General features: G+C 41.4%; 1 protein-coding gene and 1 non-coding gene across 13 annotated transcripts in view; one reads left to right on the top strand and one right to left on the bottom strand.

Moving 5' to 3' along the window:
* Positions 1-13,978, bottom strand: part of SEC23IP (SEC23 interacting protein) — a 54,095-nt gene extending 40,117 nt beyond the window's left edge. For 7 of the 12 annotated variants that reach the window (XM_067024525.1, XM_067024524.1, XM_067024527.1 and 4 more), the window contains exons 1-4: positions 13,720-13,978; positions 7,870-8,402; positions 5,226-5,448; positions 4,222-4,415 (exon numbers count right to left, since the gene is read on the bottom strand). In XM_067024525.1, the coding sequence (XP_066880626.1) occupies positions 4,222-4,415; positions 5,226-5,448; positions 7,870-8,402; positions 13,720-13,882 (1,113 nt within the window). In that variant the 5' untranslated portion in view covers positions 13,883-13,978. Of the gene's footprint in view, positions 1-4,221; positions 4,416-5,225; positions 5,449-7,869; positions 8,403-11,348; positions 11,441-13,688 lie in introns of all 12 variants that reach the window. The other 5 variants (XM_067024531.1, XM_067024528.1, XM_067024530.1 and 2 more) reach the window with 3 other exon arrangements.
* Positions 5,749-5,820, top strand: TRNAK-UUU (transfer RNA lysine (anticodon UUU)). Its single transcript has one exon. It is a non-coding gene; the product is annotated as a tRNA-Lys (tRNA).
* Positions 13,979-15,101: the final 1,123 nt, after the last annotated feature.

The raw sequence follows: 15,101 nt of genomic DNA on the forward strand, positions 1-15,101 counted from the left end.
CTCATCTTAACTAATTATATCTGCAACAACCCTAAAGTCACATTCTGAAATACTAGAAGTTAAGACCTCAACCTATTTTTTTTTTTTTTTTGGTGATGGTGGGTGGGGGGCAGACACAATTCTAATGCTAGCAGGCATTTTTAGTTCACAGTTGCACAAGCCCACACAGTGATCACAGAGTTAAGGAGCAAAAGCAGAACTGTGGTTCACTCCCACCCACAACCTTCTGACTCCAAAGACTTGACTGTCCCACCACTTTCTTACTCTCCCTCCAGAGACACTATTCTGCTCTCTATAAGACAAAAGTCTGAGGGTCTCTTGGAGAGAGATTCAAGACCAGGTAAGGGGGAACCTCTGGTACACCCACTGTCCAAAGTCTTTTTTTAAATGAGTAACAGTGGGACTTCCTTGGTGGCACAGTGGTGAAGACTCTGCATTCCCAATGCAGGGGACCTGGGTTCAATCCCTGGTCAGGGAACTAGATCCCACATGCATGCCGCAACTAAGAGTTCACATGCCACAACTAAGGAGCCAGTGCAACCAAATAAATACATATTTTTAAAAATGAGTAACAGTGATTATTTGACAATCATGTCAAAATAGCAGTGTTTCTTTTTGTCTCCTGGGCAGTCATTCAGTAACAGCTCCTCTCCATCAGCCTCTATCCAGCTGACCCTCTTCCTCACTACTTTTAAAAAAATTATTAATATATTTGTTTACATTTTTTTTTTTTTTTTTTTTCGGTATGCGGGCCTCTCACCGCGGTGGCCTCTCCCGTTGCGGAGCGCAGGCTCAGCGGCCATGGCTCACGGGCCCAGCCGCTCCGCGGCATGTGGGATCTTCCCCGACCGGGACAGGAACCCGTGTCGCCTGCATTGGCAGGCGGATTCTCAACCACTGCGCCACCAGGGAAGCCCTTGTTTACATTTTTTTAAAAGCAATATCACAAACAAAAATGTTTAAAGATTCACCATCTTAAGAATTATTTTCATTTCTTCGTATTCCCTTTCAATCCACAGCTTTATAATAAATCTTGTCTGGTAGAGTATATTTCCACTTATCATTCTTTGAAATGGTCTTGATTATTCTTGATACTTTGATCTTCCATATAAAATTTAGGAGCAGTCTGCAAATTTTACTTAAAAAACCCTGATGTGACTTTGATTGGGATTACATACAATTTATAAAATAATTTGGGAAGAACTGACATCTTTATTATGTTGAGACTGTGCATTTATGAATGTAATATTTTGGTCTATTTCTTTGAGGTCATCTTTTACATCCTTCAATTCTGCTTCATAGTTTATTCTCCATAAAGTTCATATATACCTTTTGTTATACAATTTTTCTACTTAGCCTGTAGTTTTGTTAGTGTTATAGTCTTCTTTTATTATTATGGTTTCTGATTGGTTATTTCTATTGTGTAGGAATGTTATGAATTTTTATATGCTGATTTTATATCCACAGACTTGCTGAACTCTTACATTGGTACTAATGGAATTTCTAGAGGTTCTCCTGGTTTTCTATGCAGACATTGGTGTAATTATCAAATTACGGTGTTTTTTGTTTCCAACTCTTCTGTTGTTTTGTTTTAGCGCTCTGATCGGATAGGATCATCTACAACACTAGCTATATGTATCACTTGATTCTCATTTTCTCACTGGCTTTTTCATTTCCTAACCTCCTCTGCCTCTTCCCTGATCTGGCCTGAGTTTCCTGGGTAGAGGTTGAACAGGAACTAAGGTCTCCTAAAGTTTAGAACAGCTATGTGCTATTGAGATGGTCAATACATGAATTCCATCCTCGAAGCCTGTGTCACCCATTTATAATCAAATATAGTATACACTTTCAAATACTGCTTAGACTTGAAAATATACACTTTAGCTTCAAATTAATAGGACTAAACATTCAACCTTGGGATGTTATACCTTCAGTAGGGTCCTGCCAAGGGTACCAAAAATTATAGTACACATTTGTTTGTTTATTTATTTAGGTCTAAAATGAAGCCAAAGATATCAGCATTCCTTTACATATTTTATTCCTTATTCAAATGATTAAAATTATGTTTTAGGAGACTGGTGCCTCCTGATATTTGGTATTTCCAGGAACAAAATTAATTTTATGCCTTTTCAGTCTTTGCCCTTCTTACCTGGGTTCTGACTCAGCTCTAAATCAGTGTTTTTCAAGCTGTGGGTCATGACCAGTAACAAATTGTATAATTAATATCTTCAATGACATAGAAAATATCTAAATGAATAACACCTAGTGAGGTAAGTGTTGTTCCATGAACTTTTGTTTCTAATGGTGCGTTAGAGCTCACGCATACCAGCTCATGAGAGCTGATCACACATACTGCTTCCCAATTCTGTGTCCAGTTACATCATGTTGCTAGCTTACTATTGGCCATGGTGGGAGTATTTACACCATGGAAATCAGCAAACACTATAAATCAGTGGCTTTTTTCCTTGGAGAGCCAGTTTGCCAAACACCACTGCCTCTGATAAATAAACACATACACTCGTGTGTGTGTGTGTGTGTGTGTGTGTGTGTGCGTGTGTGTAAAATGTTATGTACTAAATCTCAATCTAAAATGTATTCTTACTATGAGTTGAAATGAAAAATATCTGAAGCCTCTGTTCTCAACAAGCTTCCAATTTACTTAACCCCAACTAACATCTGTCTTAACTTCAGGCCAATATTCACCTTTTTGTACTGATTTGGTTATAGAACAGTATTTCATAGTCACTATTATAGAGATTAATACTTCTAGGGCAGGCACAATTGATAATGACTATGACTAAGGATTACATTTACAAATTTTCTTTTGAAAAAGCAAAATACTCCACAAAAAATCTGTACTATTATAGCTATAAGAAAAACACATATATGAATAAAGAACAGTCTAAAAAAATATTTTTGGGGGCTTCCCTGGTGGCGCAGTGGTTGAGAATCCGCCTGCCGATGCAGGAGACACGGGTTCGTGCCCTGGTCCGGGAGGATCCCACATGCCGCGGAGCAACTAAGCCCGTGAGCCATGGCCGCTAGGCCTGCGCGTCCGGAGCCTGTGCTCCGCAACGGGAGAGGCCACGGCAGTGAGAGGCCCGCATACCGCAAAAAAAAAAAAAAAAAAAAAAAAAAAAAAATTTTTTAAATGTAACATTTTATTTGAAAGGATGACAAGACTGTGATTTAATTTTTTTCTTATTTCTATTATTATTATGTTCTTCAAGGGCAAAAAAATTTAGTAATTAATAGTCAGTTGCTAAACTTGACTGTTAGCTCCTCAACAGAACATAAAGCCCAGTCCTTGCCTGAAGATTTCAAAATACGAATCTAGGAAAGATTAACATTTTATAGGTCTCTTTTTGTGTGTGTGTGTGGTACGCGGGCCTCTCACTGCCATGGCCTCTCCCGCCGCGGAGCACAGGCTCCAGACACGCAGGCTCTGCGGCCACGGCCCACGGGTCCAGCCGCCCCGTGGCATGCGGGATCCTCCCAGACCCAGGGCACGAACCCGCGTCCCCCACATCAGCAGGCGGACTCTCAACCACTGCGCCACCAGGGAAGCCCTAGAGGTCCCTTTTAATGTCAATATTAGTATTGTTTTAATGTTTGACGTTAGTGTTGGTTACATAAGTTTTAGTTAACTAATACATTAAAAAATAGTAACTAAAATGTTCCATACTCCATTTCCCATGTATGCAGATGAATTCATTTAACTTATTTCAAATATTTAATTACTCAATTAAGTAGAATTATAACAAGAAATTAACACAATTATGTAAAACAACATTAACCACCAATTTTAAGATGGCTAAAAAGTCTCACAATATTTGTTCCTATTCTTATATGTTTTCATAAACCTGAGGTGAATTTCAAGCCTTTTACTGAATATTAATTTGAAACGCATCCATCTGCTTGGCATGTGTTGTCAGCAGCATATCATAGCAGCCTAAGCTCTTTTGAAGATTTGATATAAGTACCTTATTATATTAGATCTGTGATGTTCCCCTGAAAAACATTCTATCTTTAGACACTGAGGCCACAATTAGCACCTCATAAAAGATGACACCAATTAAAAGGCAATCTTCTTTGCACACAGGATCAAGATAGACTGTCTTGTAAATAAAGTCTGCTCCATTGTGAGTGGTGTTAAATGAGGCTCCAGCGTATAGAGTCTATGTGTTTTAAGACAAGCATAAAGGAATAAAGCCCACGTACCTCCAGTTTTTCACTGAACTCCTCTGTATAGGGAATAAATCTGCTGTCTGTGTCCCCTTTGTAAAACCAAGTACAGCGTCTCACTTCAGCTGGCTCCTCTTCCCAGTATACGGCTTTCCTCATCCGGTCATAGAGGTAAACGTCATAGCGCCCTCCGTCAGTGCCTAGAACCACACTCTCAGGGTCTGGCTGGACTGGAGCACAAAGACCACATTTTAACTCGACAGTTACAAGGTACATTTAAAAGTAATAAATAATGAATATGGTGACTCATCTGTCCTTAAAGACAAAGAACTAAGCTCATTTTTTTAAAAAAAACAGAAGTTTAAGATTAATCTGTGCTGCTCAAAATGATGATTTTAAGTGGAGAAGAAATAACAAGGGTAAAATATAAAAGCATGATCATGAAATAAATCAAATAATTGGTAAGTTTTCTTGTTTTTTTTTTTTAATCATAGCAGCAATGCTCCATGAAGCATACTTCTAAAGAATAGGTGATTTTTAAGTCCCAAGATGAAATATCATCAGGATAAACAAAGAAACCTATTTCTATAGTGAAGACTTCTCAGAGTCTTAACACACTCTTGTGCACTATCTCAAGAGATGGATGTAGTTACAGCACTTCCAAAACTCATCTGACCATGGAACACTTTTTTCACAGCATCTTCAGGAACAAGAGTTCCATAGAAAATGCTTTGTAAATGCCCTATAGCTACAAACAAATAAGGGAAATAAGAAAACTGACATCTGAGTTATAGGAATGACTCTATTTCTTGGATTTAAACTACCTTTAAACAAAAAAAGAAAATTACTAAAACATTTCTTCAAATACCTTGCTCAAATAACTCAGAACTTATATTAGTATTATCATCTTAAAGTAGAGAGGCTGGCAGGCTCTACAAGGATTAAAGAATTTGACATTCATAAAAAGTAGGCCATGGACAAACACTCTTCATTCCTCTCTTGCTAAAATCAGATACAAATGATGCAGGATCTGTGCTTACCTGAGTTATAGATTTCTTCAAGATTCAAAGAGTCAAACACACTGAAAGGCATCCAGAGTTGTCTGTATTCTATCTCCTTACAGTAAAACCAGTGGGGTTGGACAGGTTCATATTGGTTTTGAAGTAGAAAAGGAGATGACGCTTGCACAGAGGGACCCGCAGGTCTAGCAGGTGCCTGCTGCTGGGTTGGAGGGGACAACCCTGGCTGCACTGAAGGAGGAATCTGGGGGGGACAAACATTAGGACCATCATGTCTGTCCAAAGGAACAATTCTGTATATGTTTCAGACCCAAACTAACATAGTAAGGATTATCCTAAATATTTCTCTAGACAACTATTTAATAACGAGGCTCCAAAGCAAGTAAAATTTTTAAAAATCTAACAAACCCCAAGATCAGTTGCAAAGTGAACAGGACTTTCTCACACTGATGGCAAAGTAAACTAATACCTTTACAGAAATCAGCCTAGCAGTATGCCTCTTGTGATTTATTTAACCTTTAAAATACGCAAATTCCTTGGGAATTCCCTGTTGGTCCAGTGGTTAGGACTTGGCACTTTTGCTGCTGTGGCCCAGGTTCAATCCCTGATCAGGGAACTAAGATCCCACAAGCCCCATGGCCAAAAATAAATAAATAAATAAATAAATAAATAAATAAAAATAAAATGTGCATATTCCTTGACCTAGACATTCCATTTCTAAGAATTCATCCTAAAGATATAATTGTAAAAATTTACCCATAAGAATGTATATAGAAAAGTTATTTATAATAGATAATCAGTGGATACAATCTAAATGTATAACAGAAACCTGAATAAATAAATCATCTTTTACTCATATGCTGGAATTCTCTAGAACCATTAAAAACGTTTTAGAAAAAAACCTTAATAACACCTAAAATACGTTCACAAAAAACATACATTATGCTTGCTCGCTTATTCACAAAAAACATACATAATGCTTGTGTTGGGACTTCACTGGGGGCGCAGTGGTTAGGCATTCGCCTGCCAGTGCAGGGGATACAGGTTCGAGCCCTGGTCCGGGAAGATCCCACATGCTGTGGAGCAACTAAGCTCGTGCGCCACAACTACTGAAGCCTGCACACCTAGAGCCCATGCTCTGAAACAAGAGAAGCCACCGCAATGAGAAGCGCGTGCACCACAACGAACGGTAGCCCCTGCTCAGGCGCAGCTAGAGAAAGCTCACGCACAGCAACAAAGACCCAATGCAGCCAAAAAATAATTAGTTAATTAATTAAAAAAGAAAAAAGAAAAAACAAAAAACACTATGCTTTTATCTAGAAAAAACGATAAGAAAGCCATAAAACAAAATAATAACAGGGTTTTCTAGTGGCAGTTTTTATTCATTTGGCTATTCGGCGTTTTTCAAATTTTCTGCAGTGAATATACTTTTAAAATCAGAATACAATTATTTTTAAAAATTTTTATTAAAAATCATTTTAGAATATTCTACAATGCAAATTTACTGAGGTTGATAATTGTACTGTGGTTATATGTAAAAGAATATCCTTATTCTCAGGAAATACACACTGAAGTATCTAGGAGCAAAGAATCATAATGTATTTAACTGATCTTCAAATGTTTCCCTCCCAAAATTGCACATATACAGAATGAGAAAGGAAGGGAGGGAGGGGAGAAAGGATACTCCAACACATGTCAGTGTGCACGTTCACAAATGATAGAACAAATGTTCATAACAGGTAAATCTGGGTTAGGGTATTGGGTGTTCTCTGTCTTATTTTTATTTTTGCAACCTTTTTTATATTTAAAATTCTCATTTAAAAAATTCTTAGGAATCTTTACAAAATTTCAACAGCAAACAAAGTGTACTAACTTATATTACATGCTACAAATATGGTTACTTTCCAATATGCTGAAATCCAGCATTACCAAGAGTTTGTGTATTGGTAAGATTTAAATTAGATGGTAAAATGGAACCCATTCTCTATCCCCAAGAGAGAAGTCAGGTTACACTCTGATTGCAATATTATTATCTCTGCCATACTGGGCTGGGTTCTTAATTCTTCCTTTCAGTCATTCCCCTTTTTTTTTTGATTCAGTTCACTTCCCTTTGGAAGTCAGTTGAATAATTAGTGGGGGAAAAAAGGCATAAAGGAATTTCATAAAATTTACCCAATGCAAAAGTTATTCCACTGCTCCCCTGAGACAGAGTTTGACTGTCTAGATCCAAACTCCATAAATGTAAATAAAAGAAATTATTGGAGTAATCAATTTTAGTCCCACTAATTGAGTGTTTTGATTGAGTAGTGTAATTAAAAAATAAGAAGCTGGCAGTCTGTTAATAATTGCTCCGACTCTCACATGTCCCTAGATGACATTTGTTATTGGTATCTTATATTAAATCTGGAAATACTGGCATATGGTTAACTCATTAAAATCAATTACTACTTCCATAAATAGATAATATAAACTAAAATATGAAACATTCAATGAGCTATCTTTAAAAGATTGCTTTACTTCAAAGCGTGTAGCTTACAAAAACATACCTCTGAAAATAATTTGTCATCATATTATTAAAAGCACAGTGTTTTCAAAAACATAGGTTAAGATGAGAGAGATTAAAAATTACAGTGAATAATTAGGACATAAAAACATGTTTCCATACCAATGGCAAAGATCCTGGAGGCATCTGGTACATCTGAACAGGGGGTCCAGAGGGCAGGGGATGGGTAGGATGGGCCGGTGCTTGGCACTGCTGCAGCTGTGGTGGTGCAATATAAGGATTAGCCCTGCTGCTTACAGCTGTGTGGCGATACGGATTGTATCCCTGTTGGGGCGTTCCTTGGGGTGGGCTCCCAAAATTTGAAGGAGGGAGACTACTAGGCTGAGAAGGCAGATAAGTATTTACTCCCACTTGTGAAGCAGGTGGAACACCATATTGAGCCTTCGAAATGGATGGTGAAAATGCATTCGACGTATCTTGGGATCCGGTTGTAAAAGGGAGAGCAGTTGGGGGCTTGGAGAATGCTGATTGTCCAGCCGATGTTGCTGCAGTTGTTAACGGTGACTGTCCAATATTCCCAAAAGGATCACTACTGCTTGATACCTGAGAGAAGTAACTAAATGTCTGTGGGGTAGACGTGTGAGCAGAAGTCTGACCAAGGAAGCTGTCCTCCTCACCCACATCTGTGGAATCCTCTGAAAGGGAACGGAAGGGTACGTGGTTTAAAGGTATGCCATCACTCTGTAGATAAGATTCTATACCATAGATCTAGCAATTATACCTCTTATTTTGTTGTTCAAACTTACATTTCTGCATTAAAGACAATAATGAAAAACTTTTTTTTCTTTTTTCTTTGAAATAAAAAACTAGAAAACATGAATAAGAAACGAGAGGGAAAAATACTAACTCATTCATAAGCTCACCTCCCAGAGACAATCACTGTTAACACGGTTAATATTTTGATACATACCTTTCCACACTTTTAAGATAAATATAAATAGTTATATACTATTTATTTTGTAGATATGTATAAATTATGTAGACATATACGTATATAGGAGAAGTTTTAAAAATGGAAACAAAATCTATACTCCTAGTTTTACATGTTATTTTGAATACTGTTTTTTTCCTGGTAAGAAACAATTCAAATACTGTTCTGCTAGCCAAACACACAAAACTTTAATTCTACAGTAAGGACAAGAAACTAAAGTACAGATATTAACTCTGTTGACAACAAGGGGTATGTCAGGGCTCTTACCTACAAAGCTCTCATTATGTAAGTGAACATGTGGTATTTGTATTCCTGAGGCAAAGTAGGTCAACCATTAATTTCCATCCCTAAAACCACACAGTATCACAACCAGATAGTCATTAGAGAATGCCAAATCGCTGGAAACGTCATTTTCTAACTAAGGGAAGTTCCCACTTCCCTTTGCCCAACTTGATCTTCACTGTGGGTATTATTAGCACCAAACTATTTATCCTCTCTTCTGCTACCAAGTAGTAAAATGGTGATAAAAACATTTTCCTTCTACATGGCCTCAAAAGTCCAGTCTGGGCTTCCCTGGTGGCGCGGTGGTTAAGAATCTGCCTGCCAATGCGGGGGACATGGGTTCGAGCCCTGGTCCGGGAAGATCCCACATGCCACGGAGCAACTAAGCCCGTGCGCCACAACTACTGAACCTGCGCTCTAGAGCGCACAAGCCACAACTACTGAAGCCCGCACGCCTAGAGCCCGTGCTCCGCAACAAGAGAAGCCACCGCAATGAGAAGCCCGTGCACTGCAACAAGTAGCCCGCACTCACCACAACTAGAGAAAGCCCGCGTGCAACAACAAAGACCTGCCTCAGCCATACATACATACATAAACAGAAATAAAAAAGCCCAGTCTACCTTTTCCTCAGGAAACTTTTAGGAGACCTAACTTCTAACATCGTCTTCCTCTTCCTAATCTTTTCCTTCTCCCATCTCATTCCCTCTCGTCTCCAATTCCCTGTTATCTCCCACTGCTGGAGGCATAGAGCAGATCAGAACGGTGGACCCTCTCCCAGCACACAGGCACACTGGTCCCTGCCCTTGAGACCTGCCAAAGGGTGGACTTTCAAGCTCTGAGCTCCTTCTTGACCTCTGCCGAATGAGGCCTTCAGCTCTTAGGCTGCTCTCATTATATTTCACACATATCAGTTTAACTGAGATACTCCACTATTCGAAATACTCCTCTGAGTTGTTTCTTTGTAACTAAAAATATCTCCCTGCACAAGGCTCCCTGTCTGCTTATATGTTCTACTTTTCCGATACATTTCCGATTCCTACCGTCTCTTTTCAGTCACATGAACCTCACTTGGACTCAGATTTCTTAGTTGATGTCTTAACATCTTAAAGCAGAGGAAAAACCCTGTGATATCTTTCATCCTTTAAGACAACTTGGGATCAACCTGATCCAAGAAACTTTTTTCTGATTAGCATTAATTACAAACAAAATACTGATCTCAACAAGCTCCCAGCCTCACCTCAGGGGCACTTTCTAATTACATGTGGACACATCTGGCATCGAGACCCATAACTTCAATGAGCACCTGTATACTTGTGACGCCCCCAACTCTGCCTCAAACTGAGGCTGATCTTAGGTGTCCCAGAACCGATTTTCCAACTGCCTCCTCAATACTTTTTGGCAGCTTCAACCACATATCCGTCAGACTTAGTAAGCCTGAACTGAATTTGTCATCTTAACTGTCCCCCTTCATGTGCCCCCTTTTACACATCTCACTAACCTCAACAGATGTCTGCCAACATCCATCCAGATACTCAAACCAGAAACCTCCTCTCAGACTGCTCGCTCTCCCTCACACCCTTCACTTAATCATTCAGATCCTCATTAAAGAAATATGTACACAGTATCCATTATATGCCAGGTGGTGCTATGTCTCGGGGCTGAAAATGAACAAAGAGAAGGGGACTCTGCACTGCACAGCCCGGACTCCCATGAGTCACTGAGTCCCAACAACTTGACCGTGTAAAAATCTCTCGTATCTGTTTTCTGCTCTTCACACCCAGCGTGGCTGACCAGGGCTAGAGTGCCACCGGCTCCTGCCTGACTCACAGTGGCTTTCAGTTCGGCCGCTCTTGCTACGGTCAGCTTCACTCTGGTGCAATCTCAGGAAACCCCAGTCTTCCTGAAACACACCTCTAATCCCACTGCTGTGTTCAGAACCCTTCAAGGGCACCCCCCACACCCCACAGGGTAAACTACAAACTCCTCAGTGTGGTATCTGAGGCCCTTCGTGATCTGGGCCCCGCTGACCACTTGAAGCACTCCCCTGCATTCACTCGAGTCACATGGAGGGGTGCAGGGGGGGAGGGACGGGGCAAGAGGGAAAAAGCTGGGGAGGGAGAGAGAATGTGAGCACCTACCACCAAATCAGCAGGTTTCTCTCACACCTCCAGACTCTCACATCTGTCTCCCCAGACTCCCTAATTTCTATGTATCCTTCAATATTCAGCTCAAGAACTGCCTCCTCTGTGAGGTCCTGAAGGCCCGAGGGATGTCCTCTCCCTGGTCAGCCAGCCTGACAGCCACAGCTCTCCCAGCAGCTATCAATCCCTCTTTCCAGCCATCATAAACCTGTATCACAATTACTTACACAGCTGGGTACATTGCGTCTGTATACACTGTGCAGCCGTTGAGGGCAATGCTATCTGCTCCTCTGTGTCTCCCGGACATCGGGAACAGGGCCTGGCAAACGAAAGCTGCTCAATCCAGGTCTGTGGAATGAAATTGCTTCCTATGTGTCTCTTTCACTGACATGATTAACTGTCGCTTCCAATGTGACAGGTTCTCCTTTTGTCTCTGGAAATTATCTGAATGAGTTTCTAATGATCAAACCTTTTTTAAAGGTAGAAAAATATTTGTTACAGAATTTTAGTTCTAAAAAGTATTAATTTTCTTATTAAAAAAATAAACCATCTCCAAGAACAACAGTTTTCAAGACAGTAAGTTATCCTGTACTTGGCAATGAAGATGTTTAGCATTTACTGACAGTGACAGACACAAACAAATTATATAGCAAGGAAGATGGGCATGAATCAAACATCTGTGAAGCAGAGGATGACATGAAAAACCCATGTACAGCCTTAGTTATTCCTGCGACCTCCCAAAGCATTCTGCCCCAGCCACGCTAGTCCTCCACCAAAAACAGCAAGGCTGAACCTTTCAGCCACACTATCAAAATGAGACATACGTGTTCATTCAACAGCTTTTTATTGAAAAATCGGCCTACAGCATACCAGACACTGTTCTAGGCATAAGTTCCTGCTCTCATGGAGCTTACATGATAGTGGGATAGGGTAAATAAATATGTGACTTTCCCTGGTGGCGCAGTGGTTAAGAATCCACTTGCCAATGCAGAGGACAAGGGTTCGATCCCTGGTCTGGGAACATCTCACATGCCATGGAGCAACTAAGCCCGTGTGCCACAACTACTGAAGCCTGTGCGCCTAGAGCCCATGCTCCACAACAAGAGAAGCCACAACGAGAAGCCCGTGCACCACAACGAAGAGTAGCCCCCGCTCACGGTAACTAGAGAAACCCAGCGCGCAGCAACGAAGACCCAACACAGCCAAAAATAAAAAGTAAAATAAATTAAAAATTTTTTTAAAGATAAATATTTGTACACGTCAGGTGGTGAAAGTGAAAGATAAATATTTGTACATGTTAGGTGGTGATAAGTGCTAAGAAAAAACATTACACAAGGGAAGAGGAACCATCATGTATTGTCTCCGATTTGCCCTTCTTCACTTCTCCGTGAAACTTTCCTCAGTCTTCCAAACAAGAATAAATTATTCAACAGGAAAATATTCAACATTTACTGAGGATCTATGTGCTAAGCACTAAACAAGATCCTAGAAATAAAAAGGTAAATAAGTTATAGCTGCAAACTTCAAGAAGCCCACAGTCCAAATAGAGAGGCAGACATGTTTACTTCAAAAACATTTATATAACACTATGTGCCAGGCACTATATTCAGTGCTTTGCAAAAATCAGTTCACTTCTCATCACAGCCCATATGGAAAATGAAGAACAGAGAGGTAAAGTAACATGCCTGAGGTCACACAGCAAATTATTGGCAGGGCTAGGGCTGGAATACAGTCTGTGCTCCTAAACACCAGCGCTGGGTTATGCCACGTAATCGTTAAAAAGCAATCTCCCTAGAGGCTTCCCTGGTGGCGCAGTGGTTGAGAATCTGCCTGCTAGTGCAGGGGACACGGGTTCGAGCCCCGGTCTGGGAAGATTCTACATGCCGCGGAGCAGCTAGGCCCGTGAGCCACAACTACTGAGCCTGCGCGTCTGGAGCCTGTGCTCTGCAACAAGAGAGGCCGCAACAGTGAGTGGCCCCCGCTTGCCACAACTAGAGAAAGCCCTCGCACAGAAACAAAGACCCAACACAGCAAAAATAAATAAATTAATTAATAAACTCCTACCCCCAACATCAAAAAAAAAAAAAAAACCAATCTCCCTAGACAATAATAAAGATAGGTACAAAGTGCTAAGGTGCACATAGGAGTAGGGACTTGAGAACAATTAAGGGCTCCTTAGAGAAAATGATGCACCGCCTTGAAAGATGACTGCGTTCTGTACCTCTACTTTGCAAATACTACGTGTCTATCCTAAGAGATACCCTACAGTACCCTAGGAGAGGAGGAGGCACTGTCTTAATTTTTTTGCATTCCCTACAAGCACCTGGCACACCAGGAAGTGTTCAACAAAAATCTGTGTAATGCCAGTTCAGGAGTGTCCAGCACTGGGAACAGTTCCTTCCACGAAGAGCTTGGCCCCCGCCCCCAACATCCCAAAGTCCTCAGGCCACTCAAACTTGTCCACTGATGGCCCTGCCAAGGTACCAGAGGGTCGGGTCCAGGCACAAGGGAAACCTCCCGTCCGACCCTCGCCACCCACCGCCGCCCGCCCACCTGCCCGCACACACTTGCCCCACCGGATCCTCATCTCCTTACTACCTCCGGGCAAGAGCAGGGAGGCCGAGGCAGCGGCAGCCTGGGTGACTGGGATAAAGGGCACGTTGAAGCTGAACTCCGTGGCCGAGGAGGAGAAAAGTAAGTTAGTGCCCGACGAGGAGGTGGAAGCGACGCCTCCGCCACCGTTAAGCTTCCTCTCAGCCATGGCTGCGGCCCACCTTCCGTTACACGTCTACTGGGGCCGGTGCGGAACCACCAGCCGGAAATCAGTCACGGTCGGGGCCAACACACTTCCGCACTTGCGCACAAGGGCCGGAACTCCGGACTGCTGGTCAGCCTCCTTCTGCCTTCTCCTACGAGGCCGCCAGGAATCAACATGGCGGCGCAGGCTTCCCGCCCGGGTCCTAGCACGTGACACCCTCGGCCACTGCCGGGGCCGGAAGAGAGGCAGACGTGGAGGCCGAGACTGCGGTTGGAGTGTGGTACAGGGAGGGCTGCTGGTTGTGAATCAAAGTACGCACTGAAAATCTTGGGTTGCGGGGGCCTCTCTAGGCTTCCTAAAAGTACCCACAGAAGCGTCTAACTAGATAAAATTTTGGAGGAACAGCGAAAGCCCGCAGGCGCAGATAGCAGAGTGCTAGCTGCAGACAGAGGGAGGAAAAGGTGTGTGGGCCATTTGCAGCTAAAGTCTAGCCAAACTCACAAATTGTAACCAAACACACGCATCTAACCCGTCCACGTCGTTTTGGACTGAATTGAACTCTTGTCATTCGCCCAGAAATAGAAATAGTAGAACTTTTGAAGTTTTTAAGCCAAAGAGAAGAAAAAAAGTTTAAAAGAGAAACCAGGGAATTGACTTTTAAAATAGGCGTGTGACTTTTTTAATAGTTTTCTGCACCTGTCTAAAATAAAATGACTAGTTTAATCCTAAAATGCACTGTGGATAATTTGGATATAATTGTCATCTTTCACATAGTTAGAGATTATGAAAGAAAAAATAACAGATAATCAACTTCTTGGAGGGTGGGAGAGGAATAGAAGAAACCCCAAAGAAGCTTTCAAATAATGAAACTACCCTCCCCCCCAGCTGTTCACACCTATATAGTATCTGCTTATTTATTAATTCAACAACTAGTATGCTTACTGTCAAAACAAAACAAAACAAAAACAAAGCCAGATACTAGTTTAAAGCAATAAGGATAGATTTTTATTGCATTAAGGAAGTGGGTTTGTCGTGAACTGAACTGAACTTCCCCAAAACAAAAGGCTGGAGACTTTAAAGACTGGCGTGTGCTAAGGCAAAGGCATTGAAGGGTGCCAAGGGGTGTTGGTCCATGTGACCGGGTATGTTAATTGGCACTTATATGGAGCAGAAATTAACTTCTCATATCTTTATGATATGCAGTGGTACAAGTTAGAGCAAG

Source organism: Kogia breviceps, chromosome 2 (assembly GCF_026419965.1).
Source record: "Kogia breviceps isolate mKogBre1 chromosome 2, mKogBre1 haplotype 1, whole genome shotgun sequence".
NCBI lineage: Eukaryota > Metazoa > Chordata > Mammalia > Artiodactyla > Physeteridae > Kogia > Kogia breviceps.